This window comes from Cricetulus griseus, chromosome 7 (genome assembly GCF_003668045.3).
Source record: "Cricetulus griseus strain 17A/GY chromosome 7, alternate assembly CriGri-PICRH-1.0, whole genome shotgun sequence".
In the NCBI taxonomy this organism is placed as follows: Eukaryota; Metazoa; Chordata; class Mammalia; order Rodentia; family Cricetidae; genus Cricetulus; species Cricetulus griseus.
Genome location: NC_048600.1, coordinates 74,724,290 through 74,736,711, shown reverse-complemented (window position 1 = coordinate 74,736,711; position 12,422 = coordinate 74,724,290). Strand labels below are relative to the sequence as shown.

The following is a 12,422-nucleotide window of genomic DNA, read 5'->3' as shown; positions in this document are numbered from 1 at the left end:
CTGTTCTTCCAGAGGACCTGAGTTTAGTTCAAGCACCTATATCAGGTGGCGTACCATCAACCACCTGTAACTCCAGCTCCAAAAGTCCAGGATCCTCTCCTGCAGACATCTGCACTCATATAAGCTTATATATGTACACATAGGTAAAAAGGATTTTGGGGGGTCTTTTCTGCCTTTTGCTTTTTTCTTTGAAGCAAGAATTGTCTGTGTAATAGCCTTGGCTGTTCTGGAACTTGCTTTGTAGAACAGGCTGATCTTGAACTCACAGAGATCCTCCTGCCTCTGCCTCTGCCTCCCGAGTGCTGGGTTTAAAATGTGTAAAATGAAATAATTAAAAAAGAAAGAGCAGGTAGCAGGTGGTAGGATATGCCATATTCTTGGTATGGTGCTGGCCTTTACAGAGCAAAGGGAGTCAAGCCCGTGGACTCACCTGACTTGTAAAAGGGGTGCCACTTATACCCAACATTGTACCTTGGTTGGGTTTTGTTGCAGAGACAGGGTCTTACATAGCCCAATCTGTCCTTGAACTGCCTCTACCTCTCAAGATTACAGGTATACACCACCACAACTGGTATTGCCCCTGTTTCTTGCTTTGAGGGTTTCAATTATGAATTCAACTTTGTCCTGTCTTCTCCCACAGGGAGTCTTGCAGCTCCACCGTGGCCTGGAGGCAGAGGAAAAGCCCAGAGACCAGAGGCTACAAGCAAAAGACTAAGAGCTGGTTCCTCAGATGCAGGATCTACAGCAAAAAAACCCCGAAAATGTAGCCTTTGCCACCAGCCTGGACACACTCGCCCCTTTTGTCCTCAGAACCGATGAGGGCAGGCAAGTTGCCTAGACCAGGAAATGAGCTAACTGGGACCAGGTGACCACTTGCTGTCCTGAAAACCTAGGGAGGAAGTGGGTTTTGGAGTTGACCTTCCTTGTTGAGGTACCCCTGAAGAATCTGGCTGCTGCCTCAGCTGGCTGTGGCTCAGGAGTGGCTCTAGTTGCTGCACTGCTGAGAACTGAGAAGATGGTCAGTCCACGTGTAAGCAGAAACTGACCTTGGTGACCATCCAAGCCCTGACTGTGGCTGCTGCCTGCCAAGTGACAAACACTTTTCTAGCCAGCACAGGCTCTGGGCAGTCCGGATGGGACTCTGCACAGCTGTTTGAGAAGTGGCTCTCCTGGTGTGTCTGCAGAAGCTTCCGTTCCTGCTCCTCTAGGACACCCATAGTTATGTGCCTTAATAAACTTCATCCACTTTTTCTGGTGGTGTGCAGTCTGGGGATGCCAGCAAGAGCCAGTGAAGGCGAAGGGGGCTTCTTTCTGGGACCTTCCCCACCCCATCCCAGCTCCCTCTTGTTCCAGTTCTTCTCTGCTGTGGCTTGCCCCTTGAAGCTGGCAGCTCTGGGGCACTGACCTTCTTCCTTCATACTTTCCAGAGGAGGCCATGCACCCACCCCCCCCCCATAAGTTTTTAGAAGTGCCGTGCTAGCTTTGTCCTCCAGTTGAGAAGTGTGCTACTTGAGTTGCTAGTTCGTGAAGCAACAGGAGTTGTTTTCAGGTCTGAGCAATAGCCTTTGCTTAGACCAGTAGCTCTCAGCCTTGCTGACAGCCAGGTTTCACCACTGAATATTCCTACCCTTACTCAGTGGGGACAGTTTGAAGTCACACTTAGGATCCATCCCTGGTCTACCACTCACCTTTGTGCTTAACCTGTTGGATCACGTCACATAAAAAGAACCTCGTGTGCCTTCTGTGCCTAGCTTCTTTCCCTTAGCATAATGTTCACAGGATTTGTTGAGATTATACTATACGTCATTACTCCATTTTTTTAAAAAGATTTATTTTCATTATGTGTGTTAGAAATGTATGCCACATGTGTGCAGGTACCCACCAAGGCCAGAAGAAGGCATCAAATCCTTAGAGCTGGAGTTATAAGTAGTTGTAAGCCACCGCATGTGGGTGGTAGGAATCAAACTCTAGTCCTCTAGGTCAAGAAGTGCTCCTAACTGCTACTTCATCTCTGCAGCCCCCACACTCCATCTTTATGTTTGAATAAGCTCCCATTGGTATGGTAAGTAGTCCTACTTGTGTGTGGGACCACATCCTCCCACATCCCCAACCAAGTTCCCAGTAGCATACAGTGATTGGCAGCATTTCCATCAGGTACAGTAAAGATGAGAAACTGATGATGATGATGAAATAGAAAGTGACGGCCCCTCACCCTCTCTGAGAGATGTTTTATGCCCACGGTAGACTGCAGGGCTCAGGATCTAATGAGAGGGACTGCTGTGTCACGTGTTTGTGAGTGGTACTGCTGTGACATTCATTCACTGGTACCTGGATGCCATCTCAGTCATTTTGGATATATGTATGGCCATGAGATGTTAAAACCTTAGCTAACTTTAAATGTTTATAGTGTCTGTAGCATTTTAGTCTCAACAGCAACACGTGCAGTTACTATGTTCTTTTGTCCTTGGCTTACAGCTGTGCTAGTATGTGTGAAGTAACATGATCTTGAACCCCCGATCCTTCTGCCTCAGCCTTTCAGGTGCTAAAGTTCCGCATGCACCACATTCCTGCTCTGCTGACTGTGGAGTATGGGCACTGCTATAGTCGCCCTGAAGCAGGAAGAGAGGAGGAGCTTCAGGCTTGTGGGCCCAGCTAATGGAATTGAAATTTTTCAGACAGCACTGATAAAACCAAAATTTACCTGTGGAGACAAGGTGTGTTCTCCAAAGACATTCGGGGCAGTAAGCAGGCTTGCCTTCACTTAGGGTGCTGTATCTCATTGAATCTCAAGCATAACCTATTCCGTAAACCTCAATAGCACCCTCTTAAACCTCCCTTAAACTTTCATTCTTTCCTTCTATCACAGATTATAGATACAAGTATAATCCAAGTGACCAAAGAAAGATAAGGAACACTTGGTGAATTTGCATGTCATCCTTGTGCAGGAGCCATGCTAATATTTGTTTAGTGTATGTCTGCTAAAATAAGCATCCAAGCTACACTGAGCAATATCAGAATGGGGGAGGGACATTTCTCAGCAGGGTTAGAGCTATAACTTGAGAGCTGCCTATAGGTATACACCCACACTCATCCTGTCTGGTATGCACTCATAGGGCTCAGCCCTCTTGCCTCTCTTCCTCCTCTGTACCTTGCTTTCTGCTTTTAAGTAAATTCAACTTTAACTCATACTTGGCTTTCTCTGGAAGTAACTTCTTTGTCAAAGCCACTGTCCTGGTTTGCTTTCTGTTGCTGTGATGAGCACCGTGACCACAGCAGCTTGGGGAGGAGAGGGTTCATTTCATTTCACAGCTTATAGTCTGGCATGGAGGACACTGCTTACTGGCTTCTCCCCATGGCTTGCTCAGTTATGTTTCCTTGTTCGACGAAGGATCACCTGCCCAGGGGTGGCACTGCCCATAACTGAAAGAACGTCCCATAAACCTGCCTATAGGCCAGTCTGATGGAGATACCTTCTCAATAGAGGTTCCCAGCTTCATCCCTAGCTGTTCCAACTTGGCAAAAAACTAACCAGCACAACCATGAATCCCATCTCTGAAAACAACTCGAAAGGCAGCTGCCAAATAGGTCCCTATGCTAGAGACAGTCTAACAGCAAATCATGTCATGCTGAATGCCTGCAAGTCCTTTGTGTGTTTTGTGATTTTGGGCAGACCCTCCACTGCTGAGCTCAGTTGCCTTTAATTTGTGCTGATGACTAAAGCCAGGACCTCATGCTGAGCACAGGCTCTGCCCTGCCAAGCCTCCCCGCCCCCCCAACCAGCTCCTGCCCATTCATGTTAATGCAGATTTTTTTTTTTTTTTTTTTTTTTTGAGCTTGACAGAATCATCAGCCACCATGGGCCAAACGTTTAATACATGAGCCTTTTAGGGACACCTGAACAGTTTACAGGTTCAGGACCCCAGGTGCCCTGAAAATTCATATTCTCTCTCTCTCTCTCTCTCTCTCTCTCTCTCTCTCTCTCTCTCTCTTTCTCTCCCTCCCCCCACCTCACACTGTGTGTGTGTGTGTGGTGTGTGTGTTTGTGTGTTGGTTTTTGAGAGAGTTTCTCTGTGTAGTCCCGGCTGTCCTGGAACTCCCTCTGTAGACCAGGCTGGTGTCAAACTCTCGGGTATGCCGAGACCAAGAACTTCTGGGCCAGACTACATTAGGGACAAGGCTAGACAAATCTGGCCTCAGGTGGGCTCCTGACTCCCCTACTTCATACCCATGGATCCTCAGTTGCCTCATCTATGATGAGGTGATCCTTTTTAGACAGTATTGGCTAGCTTTATGTCAGCTTGACGCAAGCTAAAGTCGTCTGAGAAAAGGAAATTTAAATAAGAAAAGGTTTCCATCAGATTGGGCTGTAAACAAGCCTGTAGCAGGTTGTCTTTTTTTTTTTTTTTTTTTTTTTTCCAAGACAGGGTTTCTCTGTGTAGCTTTGAAGCCTATCCTGGCACTCGCTCTGTAGACCAGGCTGGCCTCAAACTCACAGAGATCTGCCTGCCTTTGCCTCCCAAATGCTGGGATTAAAGGCGTGTGACACCAACGTCTTATCTGATTAATGTGGGAGAGGCCAACTACAAGCAGGACCACTCCAGGGCAGGTGTTCCTGAGTTGCATAAGAAAGCAGGCTGAGGGCAGTCGCTGGTGCAAGCCTTTAATCCCAGCACTCAGGAGGCAGAGGCAGGCAGATATCTGTGAGTTCAAGGCCAGCCAAGTCTACAGAATGACAGAATGATTGTTCCAGGACAGGTCCCCCCCCCAAAAAAAAAAAAAATGAAAGAAAGCAGGCTGAGGAAGTCATCGGGAATGAGACAGTAAGCAACCTTCATGGTCTCCATGTCAGCTCCTGCCTCCAGGTTCCTTCTTGCTTGAGTTCTTGCCTCAGGTTTCCTTCAGTTGACTGTGATTTGGGACACATGAACTAAATAAACCCTTTCCTCTCCCAATTTGCTTCTAGTCATGGCATTTATCACAATAGAAAGCAAATCAAGACACTCATGTCCTACCACTGTCCTTGGAATGGAAGATCTGCCCCAAGTGACAGGTCCATTTCTTAGTTGTTACTAAGGCCATAAGACCCTCCCTCAAATGCCAGCTTCTGCCTGGAAAGTGGTGCTCACTCTTCCTGCCCTCCAAATGGAAGCAGCCTTCTAAAATCCATGAAAGCGAAAAGCCTAGGCATTAGGTCATCCACCCACTAAGGCCCAGCCTTAGTGAACTAAAAAGACTTGCCCTTGGAGTTTGTCAAGCAGTGCAGAGGATCCATGGATCACCAGAATCATTAGTGTTGCCTTGGGGTATGTGCCAGGCTTTTTATGCTGCAACTGGCTGACTAACAAGTAAAGGCTGTTTTTCTAAAGATATTTACCTGATTACAAAGGAAAATTGTATTAAGAGTGAAAACGTTACTGGGCAGTGATGATGCATGCCTTTAATCTCAACTCTTGGGAGACAGAGGCTGGGGGATCTCTGTGAGTTTGAGGCCAGTCTGGTCTACAAGCAAGTTCCAGGACAGCCAGAGCTACACTGAAAAACAAAAAGCAAAAGTCAAGCATCAAAGGTCATTAGTAGAATTGAAGGCTTAGAGACCTGAGGAGTGAGGCAGCTCTCTTCCTACCCCCTGGCCATCCACCCTTTGGCCACCCTGTCTCCAACAAAGGGGAGACTTATGCCCCAGATCTCTCACAGGCCTACAAGTCTGCATCTGGATGTAACAAGAACTCAAGGCCAGATAAAACCATGGTTAAAGGCTAAGTTGAAGCAGAGATGGCCTGAACCAAAAGATTAAACAGTATCCCTTGAATGTTTGCATCCTCAGTTGTTACTGAGGCCACATACATACCTGGCTCCTGAAAACTTTTAAAAAAGAAATCTGGCCATAAAATGACCTCAAGCCTCCACACCAAGACACCAACAAGACTTGTGAAGCTCCAACCATCCACCTATGAAAGTATTAAGACCATGTTCTGCCAGTAAGAATCACACATGCAGTCGGGCATTGGTGTCGCACGTCTTTAATCCCAGCACTCAGGAGGCAGAGGCAGGAGGATCCCTGTGAACTTGAGGCCAGTCTGGTCTACTGAGCGAGTGCCAGGACAGACTCCAAAGAAAAATCCTGTCTTGGAAAAAAAAAAGTCACACATTCATAAAAATTGTTCTCTTTATTCACACTCTTTCTTCAAGGCATAGCTTTGTTTCACTGTGTATGGGGTGGGGGGTGGGGGAGGGCAGGGTACCTAAAATAGAAAGGTCCCCTGGCAGGGGAAGTAATCTCTATCCTCCAGTCATGCCACCTTAACCAGGGTGCCAGCTGAGGACACAGACATTTACCATGAATATTTTGGCACGCTGCAGAGGCCAGGACTGCACACAGGCCTCTGGGAGAGGCATGTCCTCTGTCCTACAGTGAGGTCCAGGAGCAGCCAATATGGGGTAGTCTTGCATAGACAGCATAGAGCTCAGCTCCTCAATGAGGAAGGGGCTCTCCCAGAGGTAATTTGTGACCTACCGAGAAAACCCACCAATCAGGAAGAAATGACCTTCCTTCCCTGGGATATAAAGCAGGCAGGCAGCAAGGGAGACAACTTCCACTTCAAGGCCTGAGGACTCAACCAGAAAAACAAATGCATGACCATCAAGAAAACACCATCCTTCAACAGCTAAGAAGTTACCCTCCAGGGTACTGCGTGATTCCAGCCCCAGGGAATAACAAACACATAAGACTCAATGACTAGCTGTGTGTGCCTCCAGGACACCTGGGGCTGTCACCCAACCAAGAACACTAAATTTCCTTCTTGGCAAAATGTTGGAACCAGCCTAGGAAATCAAAAGCCATGTCTCATTCTTGGTGAGTTCATTGCTGGTGATGATAGACTGAGCCCAAGATCCTATGTTAACCCCAGAGGGCCAAGGGGCATCAGTGTGGCTGTCACTGAGAGCCAGGACAGGCTAGCCATATTAGGTGACAGCAACCCAGACTCTGGATTTGGGAATCTTGGTTACCATCACCCAGGCACATGCCCACCCATGGACTAGTAATGTATCCTCTCCTCCGCTCTGGCTAAAATGAAGCAAACCACACGCAGCGTCCAGGGAGGCAGGTGGTTGCTGCTCTCCAGCATCAGAAAACAAGCCAATCACAGTCCTCATCCACCTAGAGTAGGCTCTCAGGGACCTGGAGACCACTGTACAGTATGTAGCCAATGTCGTCAATCTCCTCTTCCCGAAAACTGCCCAAGAGGTTCACGCTGGGGTTGAAGTGACAGGGCAGGCTAGCCTGCTCCAAGCTGCCCACCAGAAATTCCAGGGCTTGCAGAAATCTATCCCCCAAGGCCTCCTCAGTCCAGGCTACTTCCTCTTTACCCAGATGCAGAACCACCTGGGTCAGGTGGCTCCAGCCCAGACGCACCAGAGCTGGATGACCACGACATACACCACACAGCAGCAGCAACAACCTTCGGCGAGTGCCAGCATCCTGGTCATCCAGAGCCCGCAAACAGGCAGCCTCTACTGGATATAGATCCTGCAGCCAGAGATTGGCAGCCAGCCCCTCCAGGGGCCATGCTAGCAGAAGGCGGTCATCAGTGCTGGCCCCAGGGACCACCATGAGCACAGCTAATGTGAACTCCAGACTCTCGTGTTGCACTTCCAGCAGCAGCTCCTCCGAAGCCACATTGGGCCGGATCAGACATCCAAGTAGACTACCAATGGCTGGCCAGTTGACGGAGGCTGCCAGGGCCTTCCGTATGAGCTCCAACAAGACACGAGAGGAAAGATACCCCCCAACTAGGAAGCGGTCCCATGGGCTGCGCCCACGGGGATGGAACTCAAGCTGGGTCCTGCGCACAGCCCAGCATCGAGGTTCCTTGGCCACAGTGTCCATGCCAGGTACTAGGCTCCACAGATCTGGCTCTAACTCCAGGGGTGCTAGCAGGCGTACATGTTCAGCAACCCCCGCCTGTAGCCCATCATAGAGAGGCCCACCTGGCACAAGTGCACCAAAGGGCAGTTCTGGGAATTTGCTCCTCAAGTAGGCCTGCAGCTCCAAGGCAATGTCTCCAGCCAGCTGTTTCACCAAAGTCACATGGGCTTCTGGAATAATCACATGACTGCGCTCAAACACCAGCAGCTTCTCCTGGAACGTCAGGCACAAGGGTGCTCGGGAACTGAGCTGAGGCATCTGTGTTGTCTGAGATTGAGCAGGTATGGGCTCCACTGCAGAGAGAAGCATCCAGGAGAATATATCAGAAGGTCCCACAACAAGTTATTAAAACTACCTCATTACTAGCTGTACAGCCACACTGGGCTTCATCCTCACCTGTGATGGCCACTGAGAAAGCCCTGAGTTCAGGTCCTTAGGACAGTGAGGGCATGATGACAAAGAAAGTCTCACTGGCCCAGAGTCCCAACACTTTGGCTCCTACAACTAAAACAACTTCACGGAGAATGGGGAAGGCAGATCCTGCCCCTCTCCAGGTCTCAGTTTCCCCATCTGAGGCTCCCCACCATCAAATGGTGCAACCTTGCTATAGTAGAAAGCAGACAGATAAAATCACTGTGGAAGAACCCAGTGGTGGAGCACGGGCTTGGCATATTTGAGGCTCTGGGTTTTATCCTTACTACAACAGAAAAGCATGGACCTACAATACCCATTAATCATCTAAGGAGCCCACAACCCAAAGAGGAGCAAAACTTTGTGAAGACTGCATCTCCTGTGTGTGACTCACCACATAAGATGGGAAGAAGTGCCGCTCACCTGGGGCAGAGGGTGAGGGGGACACAAGAGATATGGGCTGGCTGAGGGCAGCAGGGGGGGGTTGGGGATGTTGGTGTGATGTGGCTCTCAGCAGGCTCAGTTCCTTCCAGCTGTCCCCCTTGGTGTCATCCTCATCCCGAGGGCTAGTGGCCCTGTCGATGAGCTATAGGCAAAGTGACACAGATCAGAGCATCGGGAGCCATGGCAAAGCTGGGGGAAAGCACACCACAAAGCTAGGGTGGAAAAGCAGGGGGCCCACGTTGTTCCAGTCTTGCCTCAAAATGTCCCACCACTGCAGGGCAATGGTGGCGCACGCCTTTTATCCCAGAACTTGGGAGGCAGAGGAGAAGGATCTCTGTGAATTCCAGGCCAGCCTGGTCTTACCGATTGAGTTCCTAGACATCCAGGGCTACAAAGAGAAACTCTGTCTTCAAAAACAAAACAACAAAAAGGGTCCCACCATCCCCTAGCTCCCCGGTCCCACCTCCTCCTGTGGAGGTCTCAGGCAGGCCTTGCCAGCCAGGCCTGGCCTTACCCGCTTTACAGCCAGGGTGGCAATGCCCAGCACTGCAGCCCCGCCCACACCTAGCACCAAACGAGCATTAGCCAGGAGGAAGTCCACCACACTGCCCAGGCCTTCGCTGCCACGCTGCTTCCTCTGCTTCTGTGAGAACTCGGCCATGGTCACCTGCAAGAGAAGCAGGGGTGTGCTGCTGAGGGAGAGGGCAGCCAGACTGGTCGGGCCAACATGTGCAGATGGTTTCCTGAGAAAGGGGCTGTTCAATGGGTTTCTTAGAAGGAAGTAGGGGAACTTCCAGGCCCCTATCTCAAACCCACAAGCTCCCCCCTCTGGAAGGGGGCTCAAATAGGAAGGCTCTAAGCCTCTTTCCCAGCTTCACTCTCCAAGGTCTCTGACATCTGTCAAGATCTTGAAAAACAGGGCTCACCATCACCACCCTTAGTCTATAAAGACACAAGCTGCCAAGTCAGCAGAGTGCTACAGTCTGGGATTCACAACACAGCCTCCAGACTCACCCATCCTCAAAGCCTGAATATTTCTATTTTCCATATGCCTCCTGGTCAGGTTCTCAGACTCCTAATCTGACCCACCCAAAACAGCCACCCTGTGTGACAGACTGTCAAGAGGAGTCAAAGGTCCGCAATGTAGGTTTCCAGGAAGTCTGCCTGGATGCTTGCCTGTCAGACCTTTGACAGACCCTCAGCAAATTCAGGGATCCAGTCACACACACACACACACACACACACACACACACACACACACACTGCCATCTTGATAGTAAAACTTCCAGAGGCAGTAACCACATCAGAGGCCAGGCTGAGGGCGTGTACAAGTCAAGGATAAAGGCCCCATGGTCCAGTGGTGAGCAAAGTAACCCTAAATATCCCATTAAATCATAAGTGGCTGGCCAGGCCCCTTGGACTTGGAACAATGTTGGGGATCGGAAGAAGGAGAAAGGCTTATAGCTAAGGGCTTTTTTTTTTTTTTTCTTTTTTCTGTACAATGGCACCAGTAATGAAAGTGGGATACGATCAAGAACCTGGAAAAGGAAACAGAAATTTTCCAAGGCCCAGTCCACTAAACCAGACGGTCATTGCCTGCTGGGGCACCAAGGGCCTCAGCCCTCTCTTCAGGGCCATGGGTGCCTGGGGACCCCGTTGCCAAATGACAAGATGCCTGGAGTAGCTGAAGCCTGAAGCACTTTGTGACTCAGTTGGGACACCTGTCTACTCTCCCAGACTAAAAATAAGATCCTGTCCTGGGCCCAGCAAGGTCAAAGGCCAGCCAGGGGTCCATCACAAGCAAAAAATGGTTTCTGTTTCTTTATTACTGTCTACCACTGCCCTTATACCAGGAACCCACTTTCAAAAATGGAGGGGGTTTACACTCCATCACCTGGCTAAAATGGGACTCAGCCCTGAACTTGGAGGGGCCTTGTATTCAAACTCCGGGAAGGAGGGAATAAAATAGGTGGTTAAAAATAACCAGCCCAGGCCCAGGGTGGTGGTGCAGGCATTTAATCACAGGACACAGGAGGCAGAAGTAGTCAGATCTCTGTGAGTTCAAGGCTGTAAGGGAGCCGGAGCTACATAATAAAGATCCTGCTCAAAACAAAGAAAAACAACAAAATAATCTGACTCTTCATAGCCTGGTTGTTACCTGTCCTCCTCGGGCCCAAATTGATTGCCCTGGATCAGGGTTGAGCAGAAACGTGTAACCACATACAAAAGACTCTTAAACCATTCAAGGAGGAAGTCACTGAGGCCAGGGAATTCATGTGCAGTACCCAAGTCGGGAAGGGCCAACGCTAGGATTCGAACTCAGGTCTTCAGTCCCCAAGTCCTCCCTCCCACCGCGGTGTGACCACAAGCCACGCCTCCACCTGCATAGGGACGCGTGCCATGCCCAGGGCTGGCAGACCCCGGGCCTCCCCGCACGCTGCAGCCGTACCTGCGTCCCGGCGTCAGCGCACCGACCCGAGGACGCAGCGAGCAGGACCCTGAAGGCCCAGGACCCGCCTGGGAATGGAACGTGCGAGCCCCGGGAACCGAACGCCGAGGCCCGTCCCGGCAGGTGACCCGAAAGGCACGCCGGATAAGCAAGCCCTCGCTCCAATCCGAGAGCACAACTCGTGAGCACACGTGCTCAAAACTACGCAGCTCGGCCAATGATCGCCAGGCACGCCCCTTGACCGTAGGGAGCGGAAACCACAGGCGCACTCCGGATTTAAAGGGGCAAGGCTATGTAGTCTGCGCAAAATGGGGGGAGGTGGGGAGAACGAGTGAGTGACAGTTATCCAGGGCCTGGTTAGTTTATTTACTTTTGGGGGTGGTGGTGGGGTTTTTGTTGTTCTGTTTTGTTTTTGAGAAAGGGCCTCACACTGAAGGCCTCAGCCTCACGTCTGACCTTGTGTGTACTTGTAATGGGAGCCTCCGTGGAGAAAGCTGTCTGGGCCCACGTTCCCTTGGTGAGTCAGGCAGACAGAACTGCACTTAGCCCAAAGGCCCACATTCTGTCTCTCAAGTTCACCCCTGCGAGAGTGCCCGGCGGTCTCATTTCCTGCCAGGCACACAATGGCAAAAGAGCTGTGCCACCTGTTGTGCGAGCTCCTATCAGCCCTGTCTTCCTTCCTCTAACACCAGCTGCAGACCCTGAGCTCCCACAGAACAGCAGTGTCTGCCTTTGCACCTACCGTGCGCTGGCCGGGCACTGACAGCTTGGCCCAGCTGGTCTTCTAGAGCACGAAGCGAACCAATAAAGAGCAGTGGCGGGAGTCCTGATGCCAAGCGAGAGCAATCCATTGCTTCGTGGTTAGCTTGAAGCGTTCGTGCTCCCCGATCGCTAAGCCGCCACATGCTGAGTACCTATGTGCTCCTGGCAACTCTGGGGAGCGTGTCACACAAGACCAAAGTTGAGTCCAGAAACAGAAGGGCTAGGCCCCAAAGACCCGGAAGTCTGACTACCACCCATCTGTGGGTACAAGCCGCCCGTGCCCCTGACTTTGGCATCATAATCTCTCCGGGGTCACGGCCAGCTTCAGAGACTAAAGCAGCCCAAGCGACAGTGCCTGGGCCCCACCCCTCGACGCTGCGACTGGAGGAGACTGGAGGTAGTGGACGCCTCCAGTGGGAGTCCCGGACC

The 12,422-nt window shown here is 50.6% G+C and overlaps 2 protein-coding genes and 1 non-coding gene across 11 annotated transcripts in view; 1 reads left to right on the top strand and 2 right to left on the bottom strand.

The window, feature by feature from the left end:
- The window catches only part of Top3a (DNA topoisomerase III alpha), a 47,402-nt gene extending 45,592 nt beyond the window's left edge, over nt 1–1,810 (top strand). For all 8 annotated transcript variants that reach the window (XM_035448294.1, XM_027427275.2, XM_027427273.2 and 5 more), the window contains one exon: nt 641–1,810. In XM_035448294.1, the coding sequence (XP_035304185.1) occupies nt 641–819 (179 nt within the window). In that variant the 3' untranslated portion in view covers nt 820–1,810. The remainder of the gene's footprint in view (nt 1–640) is intronic.
- Nucleotides 1,811–2,900: 1,090 nt separating this feature from the next.
- LOC113836875 lies at nt 2,901–3,002 on the bottom strand. The gene has a single exon (XR_003487397.1). It is a non-coding gene; the product is annotated as a U6 spliceosomal RNA (small nuclear RNA).
- Nucleotides 3,003–6,148: 3,146 nt separating this feature from the next.
- Nucleotides 6,149–12,111, bottom strand: Mief2 (mitochondrial elongation factor 2). Of its 2 annotated transcripts, none has more exons than XM_027427290.2 (4): nt 11,974–12,111; nt 9,297–9,449; nt 8,762–8,924; nt 6,149–8,220 (listed from the first exon to the last, which is right to left on the bottom strand). In XM_027427290.2, exons 2-4 carry the CDS (start codon nt 9,441–9,443, stop codon nt 7,160–7,162), a joined length of 1,371 nt encoding a protein of 456 aa, XP_027283091.1. In that variant the 5' UTR covers nt 9,444–9,449; nt 11,974–12,111; the 3' UTR covers nt 6,149–7,159. The 2 variants fall into 2 exon arrangements, with proteins under 2 accessions (XP_027283091.1, XP_027283090.1); XM_027427289.2 differs by lacking the exon at nt 11,974–12,111 and adding an exon at nt 11,232–11,363.
- Between the last annotated feature and the right edge of the window lie 311 nt (nt 12,112–12,422).